This window comes from Eubalaena glacialis, chromosome 11 (genome assembly GCF_028564815.1).
Source record: "Eubalaena glacialis isolate mEubGla1 chromosome 11, mEubGla1.1.hap2.+ XY, whole genome shotgun sequence".
Taxonomy (NCBI): Eukaryota; Metazoa; Chordata; class Mammalia; order Artiodactyla; family Balaenidae; genus Eubalaena; species Eubalaena glacialis.
In genome coordinates this window covers 64359748-64384966 of record NC_083726.1, presented here as the reverse complement: position 1 = coordinate 64384966, position 25219 = coordinate 64359748, and the positions used below count along the sequence as shown (strand labels likewise).

At 41.6% G+C, this 25219-nt stretch overlaps 2 protein-coding genes and 1 non-coding gene across 5 annotated transcripts in view; all 3 read left to right on the top strand.

Moving 5' to 3' along the window:
- DIP2B (disco interacting protein 2 homolog B) overlaps positions 1-8850 on the top strand; it is a 227997-nt gene extending 219147 nt beyond the window's left edge. For all 3 annotated transcript variants that reach the window (XM_061205791.1, XM_061205790.1, XM_061205789.1), the window contains 6 exons: positions 798-859; positions 1739-1796; positions 2335-2409; positions 4168-4345; positions 6223-6346; positions 7969-8850. In XM_061205791.1, the coding sequence (XP_061061774.1) occupies positions 798-859; positions 1739-1796; positions 2335-2409; positions 4168-4345; positions 6223-6346; positions 7969-8221 (750 nt within the window). In that variant the 3' untranslated portion in view covers positions 8222-8850. The remainder of the gene's footprint in view (positions 1-797; positions 860-1738; positions 1797-2334; positions 2410-4167; positions 4346-6222; positions 6347-7968) is intronic.
- TRNAR-CCU (transfer RNA arginine (anticodon CCU)) lies at positions 3910-3982 on the top strand. The gene has a single exon. It is a non-coding gene; the product is annotated as a tRNA-Arg (tRNA).
- A 151-nt stretch (positions 8851-9001) lies between the features above and the next one.
- ATF1 (activating transcription factor 1) overlaps positions 9002-25219 on the top strand; it is a 78835-nt gene continuing 62617 nt past the window's right edge. Inside the window, exon 1 of the mRNA XM_061205793.1 lies at positions 9002-10097. The gene's annotated coding sequence lies outside the window, so the exon portion shown is untranslated. The remainder of the gene's footprint in view (positions 10098-25219) is intronic.

Genomic DNA, 25219 nt, shown 5'->3' with positions numbered 1-25219 from the left:
GGCAATTGAGCGCTAATGTAAATGTTTACTCTCAGTAGTGGTTTTATGGTCCGAGACGATGAGTCGAGAAGATTTCTGAGTCCGATTTGAATTTTATTTATATGTTACCCTTTGTTTTCTGTCTCCTCCACCTTTTACGCCTTTTTTTTTTGCAAAAGAAGTACAAATAAGCCTGCATTCTTTTCTCCAGCCAGATGGCAATTTTGCCATGTTATCTTGGTGGGTAAATAATAGAAAAGAGGCTGAAAAAACAGAAAAGAACTGAGTCTGATTTTATGTAGCTTGGGAGCTCGTAAGGCAAATATAGACATGGACAAGAGTGAGAGTCAAAGAAGGTGGCGTAAATGGGTGGATACTTTCAGGTCCTCTGTGTCTGTGGTCGGATGACTTTGGAGCAGCATCATGACACTTTAACTTTGGAGCCTGTTGTGGGCCCCTTGCTGACATCTTGGGCCAGTGCTGGTTTTGAAAGTCCCATGGATGCTGGTCTGTCTCATCCCTGCCTTGAGTCCAGGGCTGAGGACCCTCCTCAGCCTGGTAACCCTTTCAGTGCTGCTTCGGCCCCCAAGCCTGCTCTCCTGGGGGAGGAAAGGAAAGAAAGATGAGAAGAAAGCTGGGCCAGGAGTCTCTTTCGTTATAGCCCTGCCTCATCTGGTTGAAGACAGGGTGAGCGTTCAAAATAGAGTTTGGATTTTTCATGTATGTGACTAAATTATCTATTTCTTGATTTGAAAATGTAAAATGTGGAAATACCATTCAGTTAATTTTCAATAAACAATACATTTATTTTTCTTTAGGGAACCTCAGGGCCTGATCCAACTACTGTGTATGTAGATCTGAAATCATTAAGACATGACAGGTACAGTAGATTGGTTATGCTTATTTTCTATTAGCATTCCTAAGCATAAAAAGTTCTGAGCCTCAAGAAAGCCAGCTCTCCCCACTCCTTCCTTTTGTTGGTGTCTTCCAGGGGGATGGGAGAAGGGAAGGAATTCATTTTCATTATTAATACCTAATAAGGTTTACATTTATAAGAAGAAAGCTTTAATTCTCACAGTTGCTGCACTGTTCTCTAATATTAAAATGTAATACTGGTATTTTGTAACATTTGACATAAATTACACTAAAATGGATAGACTCTTTCCTCTGGAAATTTAAAAATGACTGAGACAGACAGAATAAATGAGGCAGAGTAGGGTTTTTGAAACAACACTTTATCTGAGCCCCAGGAGTAAAAGCCTTCCTCCTCATCAGCTCACAGGTGAGTTGTAGCTATGCCCCAAGGGGAGCTCCTAGCGGAGGGCTCTGGGACCTTTTCCTGAGTCCCACTGACTTGGGCTGTGTTCACGGTGTGGCCCGTGGCAATGACCCAGGCTGCACAGGTAGAGCGTCTCTAGTGCTGTGATTTTCAGCCTGGGGAGAGTTTGTCCTCCAAAGGACATTTGACAGTGTCTGGAGACATATGTATTGTCACAACAAGGGGATGCTGCTGACATCTAGTGGGTAGAGGCCTGGGATGTTGCTAAACATCCTACAGTACACAGGATAGTGCCTCACAAAGAATTCTAACAAAATATCTGACTCAAAGTGTCAGTAATGCTGAGTTTGAGAAACTCTGCTCTAATGTGAGGAGAGATAGATTAGAGGTTTGGGGAGGCAGTGTATGTAGCTGTGGTAGATGCGGTGCAGTCGTTTTTTTTTTTAAGGCTCTTATGTTGTAAATATTGTTTTTCTGCAGGGTTCGTCTTGTGGAACGGGGTGCCCCCCAGAGTCTGCTCCTCTCAGAGTCTGGAAAGGTAATTTGTTCTGTTAACCATTGGGAAGGTGGTCTGTGTGTAGAAGTAGTTAGTTTTTGTTTTTTGTGGGGTGTTTTTGTTTTTGTTTTTTTTTTGGCTGTGTTGGGTTTTCGTTGCTGCGCACGGGCTTTCTCTAGTTGTGGCGAGCGGGGGCTACTCTTCGTTCCATTGCGTGGGCTTCAGTAGTTGTGGCTCGTGGGCTCTAGAGTGCAGGCTCAGTAGTCGTGGCGCACGGGCTTAGTTGCCCTGAGGCATGGCACGTGGGATCTTCCCAGACCAGGGCTCGAACCCATGTCCCCTGCACTGGCAGGCGGGTTCTTAACCACTGCGCCACCAGGGAAGTCCCTCCGGTTTATTTTTGAGGTTGAATCTTGTTATACCTCTGTCTCCACTGAGCACGATTCCATGAGCGCCGTCTCAGCTCCTGCCTTTGTACACTCCCTCACCTCACTGAAGAGATGGGGGCAGGGAACTGCATTTCCTAGAGGTCATTAGATTTAATTGAACCCAGTCTTTGTGTTTTCTCTTTGATTCTTAGATTTTACCTGGAGTGAAAGTAGTTATTGTTAATCCAGAGACCAAAGGACCTGTTGGAGACTCTCACCTGGGAGAGGTATGTATAATTTTCCCCTTTACTCTGAAAAGTCAGCAGTGAAAGACTTTAGGGTTCATGTTTTAGAAGTCAGGAAACTGTGGATATAGCTTTTCCCTCATGGTGAATTTTCGAGAGTTTTCATCTTTCTCTGTAAGGCTCAAAACTGAAATGGACAGAGGGGAGATTGAGACCAAGATGGAGTGAAGATTTAGGCACCCAAACTAGAACTAGTCCCAGATTGGTCCACTGACATAACCTTAGCTGAAAAGGAAAATGGACAAATCCCACCTGTTCCCACCTATTAAGGAGTGGAACTAAAAGGAGCCACAAGTTTTAAATTTTTAAAATTTATACAAATTTTATATTTTATTCCAAAATGTATCCATTTTTGTATTAGTATAAAAATATTTAAGACTTAATTTTTCTTCCCCCCAAATCTCTGAGAGACACTGATATCTCATCTCATAGCTCACTGGGAGCAATGTTGTGGGTGCACGAGGCAGATGACCCGGGCTCTGCCAGTTACCAGCTTCTTGTGATCGGGCAAGTTACTTAGCCTCTCTGGCCCTCAGTTTCCTCAACCATAAGTAATAATGGCACCCACCTAAGTAGAATTGTGTGACAATTAAATGCATTAATACCTGTATCTGTCATACATTTGGAACACTGCCTGTCACACAGTGAATACTAGTTTTATTACCATTGTTGGCTATTGCTGTGTTTACATTATAAATTCAAATAGCCTGTAGTATTTTCCTGCAGTTTTTGTAACTTAGTTTCAGAGCACAGAAATGATCCCTTGATGCATTTGTGAGACTCTGAAAGAGGCTGAGAAATGAGCTAGGGAGGGCTTCCCTGGTGGCACAGTGGTTAAGAATCCGCCTGCCAATGTAGGGGACATGGGTTCGGGCCCTGGTCCGGGAAGATCCCACATGCCGCGGAGCAACTATGCCCGTGCGCCACAACTACTGAGCCTGCGCTCTAGAGTCTGTGCGCCACAACTGCTGAGCCCACGTGCCACAACTACTGAAGCACGTGCACCTAGAGCCCATGCTCCTCAACAAGAAAAGCCACAGCAATGAGAAGCCCGTGCACCACAACAAAGAGTAGCCCCTGCTCGCTGCAACTAGAGAAAGCCCGTGCGCAGCAACGAAGACCCAACGCAGCCAAAGATAAATAAATAAATAAATTTATTTTTAAAAGAAAGAAAGAAATGAGCCAGGGAGGCAATGTAGCCTCAAGGTTAAGAGCACGGCCTCTGTGGCCACCCAGGCTTGGGTGTGGGTTTCCTAGTTTCTGCATCTTAGGCAAGTTACTTAACTCCTTTTTTCTTCATCTGTAAAATGGGAATAACAGTAGTACAAACTGTATTGCCATGTCATATATGTCAGGATTGATGGAGGTAAGGCATATAATACTGTTCAGCACATGGTAAACACTTGATAACTGACAGCTGCCTTTATTGTTGCAGCTGTGTTGTTACTATAAAAATGAGATTAAAAAACCAAAAGAGGGACTTCCCTGGTAGTCCAGTGGGTAAGACTCCGTGCTCCCTATGCAGGGGGCCCAGGTTCGATCCCTGGTCAGGGATCCCACATGCTGTAACTAAGATCCCATCCCAACTAAGAGTCCACATGCCGCAACTAAAAGATCCCACAACTAAGACCCAGTGCAGCCAAAATTAATTAATTAATTAATTAGTTAAGCCAAAATCATCTGTCCCAGAGAACTGAATTGATTCTGGCGAAATGTGACCAGTGCTTTTTCTCATTGTAGATTTGGGTGAACAGTCCCCATACAGCCAGTGGCTATTACACCATCTATGACAGTGAGACTCTTCAAGCTGACCATTTCAACACCCGCCTCAGCTTTGGGGATCCTGCTCAGACCCTCTGGGCTCGAACAGGATACCTGGGTTTTGTCCGCCGGACCGAGCTCACAGCAGCCACCGGAGGTATCTTCACCAGCTCCTCACCCTCGTCCTGCTGTGCTTTTCAGCCCCTAGCACGGGCTGGCCTTCCTCAGCCTGCCTTTGGATGTGGAGTGTGTGTATTGAATTATTCCCTTCTCCGACTCTTGAACCCATACATGAATTTGTTTTCATTTGAAGTAAGACTTTGCCCTCAAAGAGGACCCAGGAAGTAAGCACTGGCGCCCCGTGTCAGCATCCCTGAACTGTGGGTTGGCTCGGCCAGGCAGTCGTAGAGATGTGCCTAGTGATGGGTAGATGCCTCTGGCAGGACTCAGCCCTCAGCAAGCTCCTGGGACAGGTATCCCATCTTTAGTCCCTTGCTCCTAAGCCTTGCGAGCGGGAGGCAGTGCAGAGGAGCCAACCTGCCGAAGCTCTCTGTCCCTTCGGCGGCTCACGTTGGACACGAGCCTGCTTGGCAGGGCTCTCGTGTAAGCAGCCCCCAGTCATCCTCTGCCCACTGGGCAGTCACAGTGAAGCCGTGACTTCAGCCTTCCTGACGGCATGAATGGCCATTTTAAAATACCCAGCACTGATTGCATCATACACACCCAGAACTGACACAGATCACTCGCTGGACTTGAACAGCTGGAACTGAGCCAAGTCATTTCTCCTTCGCCCCTTGCATCTGTTCCCCACTGACCAGCTCCAGAGTGTCTCCATATTTCACGGGGAAGTAGAATAACATACTGGTGGTGAGGGAAGCATCCGTAGCCAGGTGCCTTGGTTTTGAAGCCTACCTCTGTCATTTGCTGTATGACCTTGAGCACTCACTCAACCTCTCAGTTTCCTACCTGGAAAATGGGAGTGATAACGTTTCCTGCCTTGTGGAAATGATGTGAGATTAAATGACATAATGCCTTCAGGTGCCTGGAACAGTGACTGGCACACAGAAGACACTCGATCGTCATTAGCTACTCTTTCTGTTGTTCTTGTTACTACAGTCTTCAGCTCTTGTGTGATGGGACTCTGCTGGCCTTCCTCATCCTTCTCTCTCCAACAGCTCCTAGCAGTTTGTTTTTCTAAATTTTTCAGAAATCTTCCTTTTCCGGAAAATACAACATTCTGTAGACCTAGCTAAATCATCTCTCTTCTTTTCAGTATCTGTGTAGACATAAACCATGTAGCCTTGTGTATGCAGTGTGTGCATAAAATCTTTTAAAAAAGATTTCTGCAACGTCCTGCTGGATTACAAGCCTATTAATAACCAGGACTAGTCTCTCCATGGAGTCCTTGAAGATGTCCAGAAACAATGACATATGTTCACTTCTTTTCCATCTCAAATCCTCTCCCCTCCTCCCCTCCCCAGCCATCATCTGGCTAATTCCTATTTATCCTTAAAAGCTCAGCGTGGCTTCAGCTTTTCCCTTTCTGAACCCTTGAGCTGAGCTCGGGGAGGGGGGGCCCTAGTGCACACTCGGGTCGCTGGGCTGACCTCATCCCACCTGATGTCCATCCATAGGACATCTGTTGTGTGTGTGTTTCCCCCACTAGACAGCAAGTATCTTCAGAGCAGGAATCGTGTTACATCATCTTTGTCTCCCCAGCACTAGGCACAACTCCTGGCACGTGGTAATAATAATAATAACCATAGCTAATGTTTTCAGCACTTACAGTGTACCAGGCATCATATTAACTCCCTTATATGAATTTAATCCTCACAGCAGCCATTTATTATTACCCCTGTCTCACAGAGGGGAAGCACGACTCAGAGACTTAAGTTAATTGCTCCACGTTACAGAGCTGGTGAGTGGTGGCGCCAGGTGACGTGGCAGGCAGTCTGGACCCTGTGCTCTTAACTCCAACAATGTATTACACTCAGCGCATCTGATGAACCAGGTTCCTCTTTCTCTCCCCGTCAGAGCGTCACGACGCCTTGTACGTGGTGGGAGCTCTGGACGAGACACTGGAGCTGCGAGGCCTGCGGTACCACCCCATCGACATCGAGACCTCGGTGTCTCGGATCCACAGGAGCATGGCCGAATGGTAAATCCCCTGCACAGCATAGGTCCCCCCTCAGCTGCGGTACCAGTTGCTCTGTAGTCAGCCGTCTGTACTAGACCACCTACGGCTGTGGAACTCCAGGGGAGCCAGAAAATAAACGGACTGATCCTTGTCTGGCAGTGTGCCGTCTGCTGAGGCAGACGAGGCCGCGGAGACACGGAGACAGGCTCCGTGGACTCGCTGTGGGGCTGGGTCCTTTTTGATGGTAGGCGCTTACCGTTGGAAGGGACCTAACTGATCATCCGCCTCTAGGAAGTCGGTAGAGGGTGGTGGGAAGAACCATGACTTTCAGGTCAAAAGACCCAGCTGGAAGGCCCAGCACTTCCACGGAGGCTGCTTTCCTCATCTGAAAAGGCCTCCTCTGCTCCTTCCTGATTATCAGGATGATCACGTGAGAATGTACTTTGTAAACTATCAAATGGTAAGCAGATGAAAAGGACTGTTATTATTATCTGGTCCAGTTTCCCTCTTAGTGTGGGAATTCCCCCTACATTATCCCTGACAAAGGATCATCCAACCTCACGTTGACTAAAAATTTCTTACAATTAAAACTCTGTAGTTTTTACCTATTTGCTTTCATCGTGGATTCTTAACAGTACAGAATCCATCCAGTTTCTTTTTATACATGTTTAAGTCAGTGTGTCCTTCTCAGGTTTGTTTTTTTTTTTTCATGCAAGGTAGCCACAGTTCTTTTAATGGTTTGTTCATGCTTTCCAGATGCTTCTTTGTCTTGCTTTTGTCAGAGTCTCTCCTCTGAACAGACCTGAACAATGCCCATGAGGTGTAAGAACAACGCAGAGAAGTTGGGCGCCATGGTTACCCCCTAATTGTAACCATTTGACTTTTGATGCTACCAAATATTGTGTACATTTTTCTTAATGACTGAATCTGTTTTTTAAAGCAGTTCAACACTGCAAAACACAAGTCAGGTCATAACCTTCTAACCCAGCAACCCCACTGAATGTAAGGCAACTTTCTACCTTATAGCACAATAGGAGAGAGCATGTATGGGGCACTGAGTTCAGATGAGGCCAGGCCAACTCCCTTCCTGTTTGGTGTTATAATATAGATAATAATCTTAGTCAAAGCTCTTATGTTGCAAATATCAAGAATTCTCTTCAAAACAACTTAAGCAAAAGAGAGTTCATGGACAGAATACCTGGTTATCTCAGAGGTTCCTAGAAGTCTCTGACCAGCTCTGGATCTCAAGAAAGGTAGAAACAAGGAACGGGAAGGCCATCAGGAACCACCATCTTCTCGCTTTCTAGAGCCATGTGGGCATCCACTTCATTCTTTCTCTCCTCCCTGAAGAGCCATTCTCTGTACTTCTCTGCACACCTGCTACCCCAGAACGTTCCAGTCCACATGTCCTCAGTTCAGGTGACCAGCTAACAACTTTCATTCCCACTTCCAAACTCCCAAGAGATTTTAAATGGCTCAGCTAATCAGCTGTGATCATAGGGGCAAGGTCATGTATTAAAGACATAGCTGAGAGCCTTCTGGTTGGATCCAAGCGAGAAGGCAGTTCTCAGGGAAAATGGGGTTAAGTCTTGGGCAGACACTGTAAAAGATGACATGTTAACTGAATGTCATTGAAATTTCAGTGCCGTGTTCACGTGGACCAACTTGCTCGTGGTGGTTGTGGAACTGTGTGGCTCTGAACAGGAGGCCCTAGATCTGGTTCCTTTAGTGACAAATGTGGTCCTGGAGGAGCATTACCTCATCGTGGGCGTCGTAGTTGTGGTGGACCCAGGCGTTATCCCCATCAACTCCAGAGGAGAGAAACAGAGGATGCACCTCCGTGACAGCTTCCTCGCTGACCAGCTGGACCCCATCTATGTGGCGTATAACATGTAACCAGCCTTGTGGGGATTGCAGGGGCCATCCTGCAAAACCACAGGACCAAAGACCCGTGACTAGGAGGAAGCTTTCCTGTGGTGTGAAATAAGCTGAGATGGCTACATTATATCCTTCATCTCATCCTGTGGGATTCTGCAATCACATGGCACACAGGAAAGGGGAATTCTGTGGTAGCAAATGAAAAAAACGTTAACAGTCTATTAGTCATGAGCTTTGACATAGTGTGAGCAGCACGTTACTAAAGCAATTACATCCATGTTGCATTTTTTTCATCTGTTGTATATAGTTGTATTTTTATCTAATGCTGTTTTAGAATTTTGTAAGGGAGTTTAATGAATTCACATGAAGGGGGTAGTCTGAGTTACACAGTTCCCCGCTCTGTACTGTATTTTGCCATTTTACCATAGTTAAGACATTCTGCGGGTTTTGTTAACACGGAACTACTTGGCTTACTTTCAGTTGACCCATAAGCAAATCAGATAACCCACTGAATATGAGAATTACTTTATATATATAAAATTCTTGATGGTAAAACATTTTGACCAGTGTTTTAAACATGTAAATAAGAATACACATAATTCAGCTAAAAATTGAAGAATTGGCTTGTATAGTTGTAACAACTAAAGTAGAAACATTTCTACTTTGAGAGAATCTCAGTATTCTCTGGATGCAGTGTAATTAATTGAATAGGTGACTAAAAAGTGCAAATTGTTTGCAGGTTTTGCTGCACATTGTACTGTGTCTCTGTTGGCTGGTGTATTTTATAAAATGAAGCTGCCTATGTTTGTTTTTTAAGCTTGCATTCCCAGAATCAGCTTAAGCTTTTAAGAATTCAGCCTGTTTCTACAAACTGAATAATCTCAGTTGAAAAATCAAAATGTTAGGAAAAGCTAAGATTCATTAGATCCCACCCAATTCTAAGGAACCGGAAAAACTCACTCTGGCCCCCAGTGTTGAAACCGTCTTTCACGTTTAGAATGACTGCATAAGAATTTAGAATTTCCTCTTTTCCAGGCCCATTGTATACTGTGTCGGCAGTTATACATCTAGCTTTTCTTTTCTGAGAACTGAAGAGCATCCTCTGTTCTTCCAGTTCACGAGGGCGGGGATTTTAAGAACAAGAGCAATAGGCTGGGAAGGCAGTGGGATCTATAGTCACGTGAAGGCATAAGGCCTCGTAACTGCATGTCTCAGAACTGACCGATTTGGGTTGCCAAAATAGCCAGGCTTATGCTGAAATAGGGGAAGTCTGATGTATGCAAGAAACGCTTTTGAAATAACTGTGGTGCCCAGGCCAAGCGGACAGAGCCTGGGACTGAGTTTGGCCTCTGGCTCGGTTTCCTTTCTTTGGTCTGATACTTCACGTATTTGAATATAGTTGAATTTTATTATTTTTTTCTTACAGAAATATTTTTTAAAATTAAAAAAAAAAAAACTCAAAGTGAACAGAGTTAACTTGTTAAATCAGAATGGTTCTCTTTGACCCACTCTGGTCTATTGTGTAAATATTTATTTAGACTATTTTAATAATACATATTATTTACCCCACTGTAACATCATGTAAACTAAATATGTTTTTAAACAATTTTTTAGACTTGTAATTACCCTGAAAATAAGGTTTATAATGCAAAGACCAGACCCTTTGCCACGGCAGCACTCCTGGGGGGCTGCCCTTACACAGTCTCATGACTCAAAGCCACTTTATTGACTCCCTTTTACATAATCCTCTTTTCCTCCCAACTCATTCTCCACAGAGGGAAGACCTCAAGACATTTTCCAGTTCCAGATCTCTTTTTCAACATTTTGGATGACGTTAACTTACACATGATGGGAGAGGTTCTAGGATGTACAGGAAAAAAGCACTTGCATTGGGGTAAGAAATCCAGTGACTAGCAGAGGAAACAGCCTGCTTATTTGGAAAGTAATTTTCTTAAGACAGTTTTTAATGATTCACTAATCAAAGCAAGGGATCCTGAGGATCTTCTATCTCCGTAATCCACAAGTTCTAAGAAAAAGGTGCAAGGCAGAGTCTATCCTATGGGTTGCTTTCATAATTCTTATTACACAAGTTAGGGTGTCTGCTAGAAATATACTGTGAGCCACATCTGTCATTTTAAAATTTCTAGTAACCACATTTTAAAAAGTAAAAAGAACAGGTGAAATTGACTTTAATGTATTATTTAGCACAACATATCAAAAATACTATCATTTCAACATGGGATCAATATAAAAAATTAATGAGATATTTTGCTTTCTTTTTTTCATATTATGTCTTTGTAATCCAGTGTGTATTAAGCACATCTCAATTCAGACTAGCCATATTTAAAGTTTTCAGTAGCCACACATGGCTGTTGGCTACCATATTGGACAGTGCAGATTATACTCATTCCTTCAAATAAAGTATTCCGTTAATCTCATGGTATGGCCAACTCCCAGTTATTTAGGGGCTGATTATCTAGTTTTGTAGTTCCTGAGGCCTCTGATTTATTGGGGTTTTTTTTGCTTTCTGCCTTGTGGCTGCTTTATTTATCTTTTGCCTGTCCCCCAAAGCCAGAATAAGCTGGTGGAGGAAAGAAAACTAAGATGCTAAGATGTGTCTTTGGGGAACTTCACCAGTAACTCTGGTAAAGTATCCTCTGGAAGGGGAAGAGAGTCAGTCATTAGTTTAGAGGTGTTTGTGGGATCATCTACAGATCTAATGCCTAGTCTGTTGCAGACTTGGTAAGAAAACTTCCTCTTGGTGACACAACGCTCTTAGTCTTTCCACATTAAGTAGAACCTTTGTGGTAGAACTGACTCTTAAGAGAGGCCCCAAAGGCCATTATTAATAGAAACAGCCTTGCCAAAACTTGGAAACACATTGTGTCTGGGTTTTTATGCCTGTGGGGAGCGCGGGGCGGAGTGGGGGGGGGGGACGGACTAAAGAATAGCAAGCCCTCATTTCAGATAAGAGAAACCTATTCATCTGAAAGTTTTTGAACCTCTTTCTGCCTCTCAGCAGAAGTAATGAGGTAGATCAGGAAGGGGCTGCCTCAGAACAAATGCCATCTCCTGCATCAGTGAGACCTTGGGAATGACCAGCATGCTAATGGGCATCAGTGAATCCACATTCTTTATTTCCTTCCTGCCTCATAAAGGGCCCCTGCTTCCCCAGTACCAGGTCCTCCTGAAGTTGTGCTGCCTCGGGCTGTTTAGGGACCATTGCCTGTCTATTGGTCATAGGAGTGTCTCCTTAACTTTAGTCCCTGGGCAATGCTTGCTTAATGCTTTTGTTGAATCAACAAAGGGCCCAAGGCCTTAGGCTTTTTTGTTAAGGTCTGTGCCCCAGGCATGGTGCTCAATATCTTGGCCAAATAAATTACTTTCCTTGAATATCCAGGAATCTTTAGACTAAAGCAATGAGGAGTTACCACCTCACCCTCAAACTCCAACATGATCTATGCCTTAGAGTTGTTTTTGTTGTCTGCTTTCGTGTAAAAACAAGAGTATTTGGAGCAAGCTGCAGTACTCCAAATACACAATAGGCCTTTTCTTTATCATTCATTCAACATTTCTGGTTTAGGTATATGTAGGTGGGCCATGTTATTTGTCCAGAGGAAGAGAGTGTAAAGATATAAGAATAATTTTTTAGTCCTAAATGCTGTTTTGTTTATTTTTTGTCAAGATATTTACCAGTGTCAGATTCAAACTATAGTACTGTGTAATTATGTATAAAGGTTTTTTTTATTTATTTGAAATTAGACTAGATATACATTTTTAAATTTAACATCTGGCTGGACAGTGTTCTATTAACTCATTGAATGTGTTTCCTTTGTCTTGTGTTAATAAATATTGATGCCTGATTATGTTTAATGCTTCACACATTGGGAGAATTGATAAATTGGAATTAATAAATTTTAAATTTAACTTCAGATGGTAAGACCCAAGGATACCTGGAGAGGTCTAAGGAAAATGAACACAGAGATCCAAAGTTATAGCAAATCAGTTCTATAAAAGGAGGCCAGATTGAGGAACAGTAGAGAGTCATTTTGAAAACTAATAAGCCTTTTGTCCAGACCAATTATAACTTAGTTTTCCTCCTACCCCTGTAGCATTTGGTAGTTTTAAACTATTGATCATACATGTTATTATTATTTTTTAAAATCTGTAATTGGACTGGGTTTCAGCTTTTCTAAGGTAATACCTCATTTGCTCTCCCATTTCCTGGTTTCAAGAAACTTGATGGGAGTTTTTATCAAATTGAGCATATTCTCAGACACTGAAACTGGTCCTTGATTTACAGTCCAAGCTATTCAGGCAGCTGAGAATTTTTTTTAACTTAATACACATTTATTGAGTGCCTACCCACTAGGCACAAGTCACTCTGATAACAACTGAAGCTAGAGAGAGAGAAACTCAAGTCACTGCCCTCAAGAAGATACAGGAAAACAATACACTACATTAAGGGTTAACGAGTAGAGGTGGACTGTGGGAGCAGGTCGGATAGGCACCCAATCCAATGATGAGGGAGGATAATGAGGAATTCGGGCTGGAGGAGGTAACATCTGAACTGAGTTTTGAAGGATGAGCTAGCCAAATAAAGGCAGCAAGTGGGGAGGCAGAGTTGCATATTCTGGAAACTGCAATTTATTATTAGGATGTAGGGTTTAAAGGGAGAAAAGTAAAAGATAACTATCTGTGGAGGTCTGAGCCAAGGACAGATCACTAAGGGCCTTAATGTGTCAAGCTAAGAATTTTGGACTTTTATCCAGAAGGCCAAAGAGAGCCAATGAGGTGTTTATAGCAAGGAAATAACATGCTCAGATTTGCAACATAGAAGATTATTCTGGTAGTCATGTAGAAAATGGATTGGTGCAGGTAGGGAAAGAAAGGTAAAACCTGGGACAGGGAGATCAGTTGAGAGGCCTTTGCAGAAACTGCAGTGATAGAGCAAAGCACTTTAACCAACGCAGTGACAGGATGGAGACCAGAGACACTGCATGTAAACTTGGGAGAGAGATGTCAATCGCTGAACATTCAGGATAAGGAAGGAGGAATCCAAAATAACTTGTAGATTTCTGACTTCGGGAGTTAGGTAGTAGTGGAGTCATTTACCAAGATAGGGAAAAAAGAGGAGGAATAGATTTGGGAAAGAAGATGCTGTGTTCCATTTTGGTCACGTTCATTTGAGGTGCTGTGGAGGTCCAACAGGCTGCTAAATATTTAGGTCTCTGCCTCAGGAGAGCTCTGGCCCAGAAATACATATTTCGGAGACATTCTTTTAAAAGTGGTAGTTGAAGCCATGGAACGGATGATAGTGCCAAGAAAGATCATGTAGAGTGAGAAAAGGCCCAATGATGGAGCCGTAGGGAACACGAGCATTCAAAGCCTGAGGGAGGAAGAAGAATCCACAAAAGGGAGAAGGAATGACTGGAGAGATAGCATCAAAACCGAGAAGGAGCTTGGGCAAAGAAATCGAAGGATGAGTTTTAAAGAGGAGGGAGTGCCCAGCAGTGCCGAAGGCTACAATGAAGCTGAGAAAACAGGGACTGGCTAGCGTCTGTGGTATCTGGCAACCAGGCGGTCACTGGTAACCTTGGTCAGAGCAGAAGCAGTGGCAGTTGTGGGGGCAGGAGGCAGAAGACTGGTTCTGGAGAGGTGTGATGGGAAGTGTGACCGAACAGAGGCTACTCTTTCTAGAAGCTGTATCTACACATAGAAAGGAAAGAGATGGGATAGTAGTTAAATGAGGGATGTAGAATTGATGGAGACATTTTTTAAGACAGAAGAAATAAAATATTCCTGAGTAGAGGGAAAGTTTCCAAATAAAGCAATGAGGGATAATGGACAAAATGAGGTCACTGAGAAAGCAGGAGGGGTGGGGATCCAGAGAACAGGTGGAACGATTAGCCTTTGAGGGGAGGAAGCACATTTTTTCAAATAAAACTGGGAAGAGGCAAGATCCTGATAGTAGGAAGTCAGTAGAGGCCTACTGATGACCTCCTTCACTTCTCTGAACCTCCATTCTCAGTCTACAGAGATGAATATTCATTTCTGAGATAATCTCTAAAATAAATATGATAGAGCTGACAGAAAATAACATGGAATCTACAAATAATAGGAATTCCTAAGAAGCAGATGTAAGAGGGAAATTTACATGAAACTCATAGAAACAAAGACTAAAAATAAAATAGTTGTATTCAACTAAAAAAAGAAAAAAAGGGCCCTCTACAAAAGTAGAAGGAAGGAAACAATGAAAAGAAAGGCAGAAATTAATAAATACAAAATAAAGGAAATGTAAAAGGTTCAACAAAACCAGAAGCTGATTTCTTAAAAATAACCTAATCTCTAGTAAAACTTGTGTATGCACATGCACACACACACACACAAACTAGTAGGAAACCCAAAGGAGAATATAACTACAGCTACAGTATTTTTTTAATCTTGAGGGATTATTATAATATTGCAGTAAATTTGAATTTTAAATGAAACATAATTTTCTAGAAACTATGCGATTTGAAAATTTCACTCAAGAAATAGAAAAATCTGATTTTTACCAAACCCACAAGGAACAGGTAATCCTTTTTTCATATATAAAATAAAAAGCCACCCAATTCATCGTACAAAGTTAGTATAACCTTGATACCAAAATCAGACTAAGGCAGTGTTTTAAAATTCTAAATAATCTCACTTGTGAAAAGATGCAAAATTGTAAAATCTAGCTGTTTCGGTTATCTGCTGCTATGTAGTACACTGCCCCAACTTGGTGGCATAAAACAAAGTCATGCATATATACATTCTGTGCATCATGAATTAGGGCACAGTGGGAACATCTTATATCTGTCCCAAAATGTCTGGCCTCAGCTATGAGAATTCATATGTCTGGGGGGGATGATTTGAAAAGCTTGGGGCCAGAATCATCTAGACTTCTTTGCTCACATATCTGAAGCCCAGGCTGGGATAACTGGAAGACTGGACTCAACTGGGACTGTTGACCGAAGCACTTCAATGTAGCCTTTCCTCATAGCTTGGACTTCTTACAGCATGGCAATTGGGTTCTGAAAAGGAGCATCAGAAGAGGATCATGTTAAGCTGTAAACGTCTTATCCACTCTTGGAAGGCATACATGTTCCTTCTGTTGCATTCTACTGCTCAGCCCAGATTCAAGAGAGATGACTCTACATCTTGATGAGAGAGAAGCAAAGTCACATTGCAAAGGAGCATGTGGTTTGGCAGATACCTTTGTGTATATGTCTGGAGATATTATATTGGAAAATTCAAACTTCCACACTAGCAAACCAAACCCAGTAGTGTATAAGAAATAATACATGAAAATCAAAGAGTGTCAAATCAAGGATGCTTCAATATTAGAGAAATCTGTTTAATAATACTTCTTATCAACAGCTTAAAAGAGAAAGCCATATGATTATCTCATCTCAATAGATTCAGGGGGAAAAAAAGATAAACTTCAACATTGACTAATGGAAAAAATTCAAAAAGCAAGGAAGAGAAGAAGACTTTTTAAAATTTTTTTATTGAAATATAGTGGATTTACAATGTGTTAGTTTCAGGTGTACAGCAAAGTGATTGTTACATATATATGTATATATTCTTTTTTAGATTCTTTTCCATTATAGGTTATTATAAGATATTGAGTATAGTTCCCTGTGCTATACAGCTATACAGTAGGTCCTTGTTGGTTATCTATTTTTTATATATAGTAGTGTGTATATTTTAATCCTAAACTCCTAATTCATTCCTACCCGCCCCTTCCCCTTTGGTAACCATAAGTTTGTTTTCTATGTCTGTGAGTCTATTTTTGTTTTGTAAATAAGTTCATTTGTATTATGTTTTTAGATTCCACATACAAGCAATATTATATGATATTTTTCTTTCTCTCTCTGGCTTACTTAGTATGGTAATCTCTAGGTCCATCCATGTTGCTGCAAATGGAATTTTTTCAATTTTTTTATGGCAGAGTAATATTCCATTATACATATGTATATATATGCCATATCTTCTTTATCCATTCATCTGTCAATGGAGACTTAGGTTGCTTCCATGTCTTGGCTATTGTAAATAGTGCTGCTATGGCGCATGTATCTTTTCAAATTATAGTTTTCTCCGGATATATATGCCCAGGAGTGGGATCGCTGGATCATATGGTAACTCTATTTTTAGTTTTTTAAGGAACCTCCATAGTGTTCTCCATAGTGATTGTACCAATTTACATTCCCACCAACTGTGTAGGAAGGTTCCTCTCCAGCATTTATTATTTGTAGACTTCTTGATAATGGCCATTATGGCCAGTGTGAGGTGGTACCTCTTTGGAGTTTTGATTTGCATTTCTCTAATAATTAGAAAGATGAACATCTTATTTGCCTATTGACCATCTGTATGTCTTTGGAGAAATGTCTATTTAGATATTCTGCCCAATTTTTAATTTGGTTGTTTTTTTTTTTTATATTGAGCTGTATGAGCTGTTTGTGTATTTTGGAAATTAATCCCTTGTGGGTCACATCATTTGCAAATATTTTCTCCCATTCTGAGGGTTGTCTTTTCATCTTGTTTATGGTCTCCTTTGCTGTGCAAAAGCTTTTAAGTTTAATTAGGTCCCATTTGTTTATTTTTGTTTTTATATCCATTACTCTAGGAGACGGATCCAAAAAAATATTTCTGTGATTTACGTCAAAGAGTGTTGTGCCTGCATTTTCCTCTAGGACTTTTATAGTATCCATTCTTACAGTTAGGTCTTTAATCCATTTTGAGTTTATTTTTGTATATGGTGTTAGAAAACGTTCTAATTTCATTCTTTTACATGTAGCTGTCCAGTTTTCCCAGCACCACTTATTGAAGAGACTGTCTTTTCTCCATTGTATATTCTTGCCTCCTTTGTTGTAGATTAATTGACCATAGGTGCTTGGGTCTATTTTCTGGGCTTTCTATCCTGTTCCATTGATCTATATGTCTGCTTTTGTGCCAGTACCATACTGTTTTGATTACTGTAGCTTTGTAGTATAGTCTGAAGTCAGGGAGCCTGATTCCTCTAGCTTCGTTTTTCTTTCTCAAGATTGCTTTGGCTATTTGGGGTCTTTTGTGTTTCCATACAAATTTTTTTAATTTTTGGGAATTCCCTGGTAGTCGAGTGGTTAGGACTCAGAGCTTTCACTGAAGTGGGCCTGGGTTCAATCCCTGGTCAGGGAACTAAGATCCAGCAAGCTGCGTGGCGTGGCCAAAAAAAATTTTTTGTAATTAAAAAAAAATAATAAAAATTTTTTTGTTTTAGTTCTGTGGAAAATGCCTTTGGAATTTGATAGGGATTGCACTGAATCTATAGATTGCCTTGGTAGTGTGGTCATTTTAATAGTATTGATTCTTCCAATCCAAGAACATGGTATATCTTTCCGTCTGTTTGTGTTGTCGTCAATTTCTTTAAGCAGCGTCTTCTAGTTTTCAGAGTACAGGACTTTCGCCTCCTTAGGTAGGTTTATTCTTCGGTGTTTTATTCTTTTTTGATGTGATGGTAAGTAGGATTGTTTCCTGTTTGCAGATGACATGATACTATACATAGAAAATCCTAAAGACTCTACCAGAAAACTACTAGACCTCATCAATGAATTCAGTAAAGTTTCAGGATACAAAATTAATATACAGAAATCTATTGCATTTCTATAAACTAACAATGGAATAGCAGAAAGAAAAATTAAGACTTCTTTGATAGATAGATCATCTATTACAAAACTACAGTGAAAAATACTTAATGCTGATACTTTAGAAGCACTACCATGAAAGTCAAGATTATGATGAGGATGCTTACTGTCTATCACTGTTTCTATTCAGCATTGTACTTAATGTTATAGCTAGCATAATTAGGGGAAAGAGAATGAGCTATATGAATTGGATACAAAGGAAGAAAAACATTAATATTTGTAGACAGTATGATAGTCTATGTTGAAAATACAAGAGAATCTACAAATTCAAATAAGAATTTAGCAAGATTGCTGAATATAAGATAAACATATAAAAATCAATAGCATATGTCTCTAGTTTATGCTAATGGTGGAGTTAACTTGGTCAGATTAACCCTCCCAAAGATAGAAATAACTACATTTAAAAATTAAATTCAGTAGGTGACATTTGTGTGTTTGTGACTTTTTGTCTGAGGACATCCCCATAACTCCAAATAGCTTAAGTGGTAGAGACCCACACCCTATTGGCTTAAGGTGTAAAATGACAGAGTTTCAGGTTGGCAGAGCAGCCAGAGAGTAGTTAGGTGAGAAATCTATGCAGGGAAAGCCCCAGAAGATATAAGTCCCCGAATCTGCATATAGAATCTGTCAAAATCTTTGACTAATAGCTAAACTAAATTATGTGGAGAAAAACCCAGAGTTCCTGGTGAAACAGAGCATCAGATAGAAGCTGAAAGAGTTAAGCAGAGATTTCAGCCATTGTCCATGACAGAGGAAAACGAGATGGGAAGTTAAGCCCTCTCAAATTAACTGCCTTCTGGAATAAAAATCACTCTGTAAAAGAGTATAATCCATCCCAATGATAAAACTACTAGAAATCTGAAGAAACAGAAAAATATGACTCATACTTAAGGAAAAAGAAAATCAGTCGATAGATACCAACTGCAAGATCACTCAGATGTTGCAATTAGTAGTCAAGAGCTTTAAATCAGCCATTTTATATATATATATATATATATACACACATACTGGGACTTAAAGGGAAATATACACACAGTGGATAAACAGGGAATCTAGCAAAGAAATAGGAACTATAACAAAGAATCAAATGTAAATTCCAGGACTGAAAAGTACAATATTGAAATGAAAAATTGAACTTAATGAGCTTAACAACAGATTGAAGATGGTATAATAAAGAATAAGTGGGGCTTCCCTGGTGGCACAGTGGTTGAGGATCTGCCTGCCAATGCAGGGGACACGGGTTCGAGCCCTGGTCCGGGAAGATCCCATATGCCGCGGAGCAACTAAGCCCGTGCACCACAACTACCTAGCCCACGTGCCACAACTTCTGAAGCCCACGCTCCTAGAGCCTGTGCTCTGCAGCAAAAGCCACTGCAATAAGAAGCCCATGCACCGCAACAAAGAGTAGCCCCTGCTCTCCACAACTAGAGAAAGCCTGCATGCAGCAACACAGCCAAAAATAAATAAATAAAACAGATAAATTTATTTAAAAGAAAAAAAGAATAAGTGGACTTGATGACTGATTATCAGCCTGAAGAACAAAGAGAAAAAAGACTGAAGAAAAAAATAATGAAGAAAGCTTTAGAGTCCTTTGGAGTTCCAGGTGGGAAAGAGAATGGGACATAAAAAAATATGTGCAGAGGACTTCCCTGGCAGTCCAGTGGTTAAGACTCCCTGCTCCCAATGCAGGGGGCATGGGTTCAATCCCTGGTCAGGTAACTAAGATCCCGCATGCCGCACGGTGCAGCCAAAAAAATAAAAAATGTGCAGAAATAGTGGCAAAGCTCCCCAAATTTGGAAAGACATATTTACAAACTGAAGAAACTCCAGGAACCCCAAGTGGTATATAGAAAACCACACTTAAACATGATCAAGGGCAAACAGCTAAACTTCAATAAAGCAAAAGTCTTAAAAGTAGCCTAGGGGAAGTGACACATTATATACAGGAGAACAATGATACAATTAATAGCCAACTTCTCATTAGTAATAACAGAAGCCAGAAGAACACAGAATTATATATTTAGAGTGCTGGAAGGAAAAAAAAAAAGCTGTCCAGTTCTATACCTCATCAGACTATCCTTCAAACATGAAGGTGAAACCTCAATCTGATAAAGACCATCTATGAAAAAATTCACTGCTTACACCACACTTAATAGTGAAAAACTGGATGATTTCTCCCTAAGGTTGGGAACAAGGCAAGAAAGTCTGTTCTCACCACTTTTATTCAACATTGAATAAAAGGCAATTAGGCAAGAAAAAGAAACAAAAGGCATCCAGATTGAACAAGAAAAATTAAGGCTATCTTTAGTCCCAGAAGAAATGACTTGTATATATGAAATCCTAAGGAATACACACACCCAAACTATTAAACAAGTTCAGCAAGGTTGCAGAATACAAGATCAATAAAAAATATATTATTTCTATTTACTAGCCATGAACATTCCAAAAATGAAATTTAAAAACCAATTCTAGGACTTCCCTGGTGGCGCAGTGGTTAAGAATCCGCCTGCCAATGCAGGGGACACGGGTTTGAGCCCTGGTCTGGGAAGATCCCACGTGCCGCGGAGGAACGAAGCCCATCCGCCATGACTACTGAGCCTGCACTCTAGAGCCCACGAGCCACAACTACTGGAGCCCACATGCCACAACTACTGAAGCCCACACGCCTAGAGCCCATGCTCCGCAACAAGAGAAGCCAGCAAGATGAGAAGCCTGCACACTGCAACGAAGAGTGGCCCCTGCTCGCCACAACTAGAGAAAGCCCACGCGCAGCAACGAAGACCCAACACAGCCAAAAATAAAATAATTTTTTTAAAAAATTCTATTTAAAATAGCATCAAAAGGAATAAAATATTATTATAACCAAAGTGCAAACTTGTATACTAAAAACTATGAAATCACTGATAGAAACTAAAGAAGACCTAAACAAATGGAAGGTCATCCCCATGTTCATGGATTGGAAGATTTAATATTGTTAGGATGGCAATATTCCCCAAATTGATCTACAGATTCAATGCAATCTCTATCAAAATCCCAGCTGACTATTTTGCAGAAATGGATAGAGTGATCCTAGAATTCATCTGGAAGTGTAAGGGACTCAGAGTAGTCAAAACAATCTTGAAAAAGAATAATTAAGTTGGAGCACTTACACGTCCATATTTCAAAACCTACTACAAAGCTATAATAAGGAGAGTGTGATACTGGCATAAGGATAGACCTATCAATCAGTGGAATAGAATTGAAAGTCCAGAAATGGGAAAACCTCTGAAACTGTCCCCAACCCAGCCAAGTTAATAAAACAATAACAATATTAATATTGTATCTCAGGGGGGAATGGTGGAGATTAGTGCCATTCATAAGGATGTCAGATTAAGAGGTGTTGGTCCTTGTTTATTAAGCTCTTTTTAAATTCACCAGTCTGGTCCCTGCAGAAATTCTTGGATCCTGGGGGATGGCAGTGCACTACTGCAAACTCAACCAGATAGTAGACCCAATTATAGCTGTTGTATCTTTGCTAGATCAGATTAATAAGGTCTCAGGTACATGGTATGTAGCCATTGATTTGACAAATGTGTCTTTTTGTATTCCAATCAAGAAAGAGAATCAGTTCTCATAACAAGGAAAATAATTTGCAACTATGTGTGGTGATGGATATTAACTAGACTTATTATGGTGATCATTTTGTAATATATACATATATTGAATCTGAAAACTAATATAATGCTATATGTCAATTATATCTTTTTTTTTTTTTAATTTTTTAAAGAATCAGAAGTAGTTCACATTCACATAGAAGGGACAGGAACATACATTTATAGTTTTGCCCCAGAATTACATTACATGACATCACTCTGATCACACAGACAGAACAAGAAGTGGTTAGTACACTGAAGGTCTTGGTAAGCTGCATGCAATCCAGAGGATGGGAAATAAACTCTATGAAAGATTCAGAGGTCTAGTGCTCAGGGGCATGCTGACATATCCCTAAGACAGAAAAAAACAAATTACTGCATCTTGCATTCCCTTTCTCGAAGGAAGCACAATCTTTGGTAAGCAGGCCTCTTCAGGTTCTGGGGACAATACATTCTATGCCTAGTAATACTGCTCTGGACAGTATACCAGGTGACAGCTTTAAGTAAGGTTTGGAGTCATATGATGTTGCAGATTCCATGGAGGTGACAGTCGTGGAAAAAGAAGCAGTGGGAAGTTTATGGCAAGACCCAGTGGGAGAATCAATGCAAGCTATTGAAATCCAGGAGCAAGCATATGCCAGTTGTAGCAGAGAATTGTCAGCCTTTTGAAAATAGCGACTGGTGTGCTACTGGGCCATGATAGAGATGGAAAACTTGACCAGGGGACCCCAAATGACTATGCATCTGGAACTGGCCATCATTGGCTGGATTCTGTCAAATGCACCAAGTCGTAAAGTCAGATGGGCCCAACACCAAGACATCATAAGACAGGAACATTACACCTAGGACCAAGCCTAAGCAGAATCAGAGGACACAAGCAATATGCGTGCAGAGACAACCCAGAACCCACTGTTACCCACTGCAGTTGCACCTAAGTGTTCTTCACTCAGCTCATACCTATGGCCATAGTGGTGCATGGGGGTGGCTCCAGCTGAAGCAGGCGTAAAAAGCCCGTTTGGGGGGCTTCCCTGGTGGCGCAAGTGGTTGAGAGTCTGCCTGCCGATGCAAGGGACACGGGTTCGAGCCCTGGCCTGGGAGGATCCCACATGCCGCGGAGCAACTAGGCCCGTGAGCCACAAATACTGAGCCTGCGTGTCTGGAGCCTGTGCTCTGCAACAAGAGAGGCCACGATAGTGAGAGGCCCGCGCATCGCAATGAAGAGTGGCCCCCGCTTGCCGCAACTGGAGAAAGCCCTCGCACAGAAACAAAGACCCAACACAGCCAAAAATAAAATAAATAAATAATAATTTAAAAGCCTGTTTGGCTTATGGGTGGGTTATGACCATTTTCAGGGGTAACTTTGAAAGGCAGTTGCAGCGGAAATCTTCCCAGTTGGCAGATATTAATGTGATCACCCATTTTGTGTGGAAGGAGAAGTGGCTCAAAGTGAGAATATATATGAACTCATGGGCAGTGGCAAATGGCCTGGCCAGTTGGTCAGTGTCATAAAAAGAAAAAGACTGGAAGATTGGCTGCAACAAGGTCTGGAGTAGAGGTATATGGATGGATATAGGGGAGGGAAGACAGAGTATGAGGATCTTTGCTTCATATATCAATGCCCATGAAAAAGAATTCACCATGGAAGAAACACTGAACATTCAAATAGACAGAATGACGTGGCTGGTTGATGTCAGCCACATACTGGCCATCTCAGTATTGGCACAATAAGCACATGAATGGAATAGATACAGTGGCAGAGATGGAGGCTATGCAGAGGCCCAATGGCATGGACTCCCACTTACCAAGGCTGACTTAGCTACTGCTGTCTCTGAATCTTCACATAAATATTGACAGAGACCAACACGGAGCTCCCAAGGTGGCACTATTTATTTAGGAGACTAATTGGCCACTTGATAGTAAGTTGACAACACTAGGCTTCCTCCATCCTAGAAGGGCTAGTGATTTGTTCTCATGTGAATAGACTTACCTTTTCTGGATAAGAATTTGACCATCCTGCCCTCTGAGCCTCACTCAGCGTCACTACCTGGGGGCTTACAAAGGGGCATGATACTTGCAGGCTGCTCTGACCAACATAAAGAAGTTTCCTCCAGTAAGCTGAATTTCATTTCCAAGCTGTCTTGCTACAACTCTGTAATCATAATCTTGAAGGTAAATAATTTGATTGCTTATACACTCCAACTAGCACAATAACTAGTACTTGTCCATTGCAGGATTTTTCTAGTGGAACCAGCTAGGAGTCTACTGCAATTCACAATGCAAGAAATAATGATAGGTTGGACTTAGGGGGTAGTGGTGAGGTACACAGAAAGGGAGGAGGTCACATGGAAATAATTTCTCCTGTATCCAGGTGTATTAGTTAGGATTCTAGAAATTATAGTAATCAAAGTAAGCCAGTTTAAATAGAAAAGTGCTATTCATTAGAAGGACAAAAGGTGGCTCATGGAACCTAAGGGCTGAGGCAGGCAGCAGGTTCTAGAACTGGGGCCTACAAAGCCACTGGGTAGCTCTCTCAGCTCATCTGCATCGTTCATAGATGGAAGAGGCTCATTACAAAGCTCCTAAGCTTTAGGATCATTTAACTAGAGAAAGATTAATTTTTGTCCAAAGACAAATTTCCATAGGGGAGACTCTGATGGCCCAGCTTGGGTCAGGTGCCCACTGTTGGTAAGATATGGATGACTGTGAGAAGTTCCCATAAAAAGGAGGAGGGATAGATGGACAGCCCTGTAGTTGTCCACTACTCCAAGGGCCTCATAGACTAGTTCTAGGAGTTCAATTCAAGCATAGTTAAGATGAAGCAGCAAAGTTTCAGAGCTAAGTTATCTGGGACAACCCTGTTTTAGGAGTGTTAGCTGAAACAGTACGATTGTAGTTCATAAAATCCCTGCAGGCATTTAGGACCTATCCTTAGTTAGGTTTTTAATTTCTGTATTTTTTAATTTTTGGCTGCATTGGGTCTTTGTTGCTGCACGTGGGCTTTCTCTAGTTGCAGCAAGCGGGGGCTACTCTTCATTGCAGTGCACGGGCTTCTCACTGCGGTGGCTTCTCTTGTTGCTGAGCATAGGCTCTAGGCAGCATGGGCTTCAGTAGTTGTGGCACGCGGGCCCTAGAGCGCACGGGCTTCAGTAGTTGGGGCTCGCGGGCTGTACAGCACAGGCTCAGTAGTTGTGGCGCACAGGCTTAGTTGCTCCGCAGCACGTGGGAACTTCCTGGACCAGGGACTGAACCCATGTCCCCTGCATTGGCAGGCAGATTCTTAACCACTGTGCCACCAGGGAAGTCCCCTTAGTTAGGTTTTCCTGCGAGTTTAGACTTGAGTATTGAAAAAGGACAAAACAACAACAAAAAAATTAAACCTATTTTTAGACCACAAAGCCTACATTTACTAGCTTTAAATAATTTCTGCCCTTTGAGAGCTACCCTGTTCCAGATACTGTTTCACAGCTCTCAAGTCCTCCACTCCAGCTCAGTCCTTTTGTTAACCCATGAGGCTTCTCAGGGTGTGCAGCCAATTAATGTTTTTAGCTAAGTTTCCAGCAGTTATATTGCAGTATCTTCCATACTAATAACCAACATTTATTTAGTGCTTACTCTGTGTCAGGCACTGGCTCTAACTTCACAGGTGTTAAACTCATTCAATCTACAAAACTCCA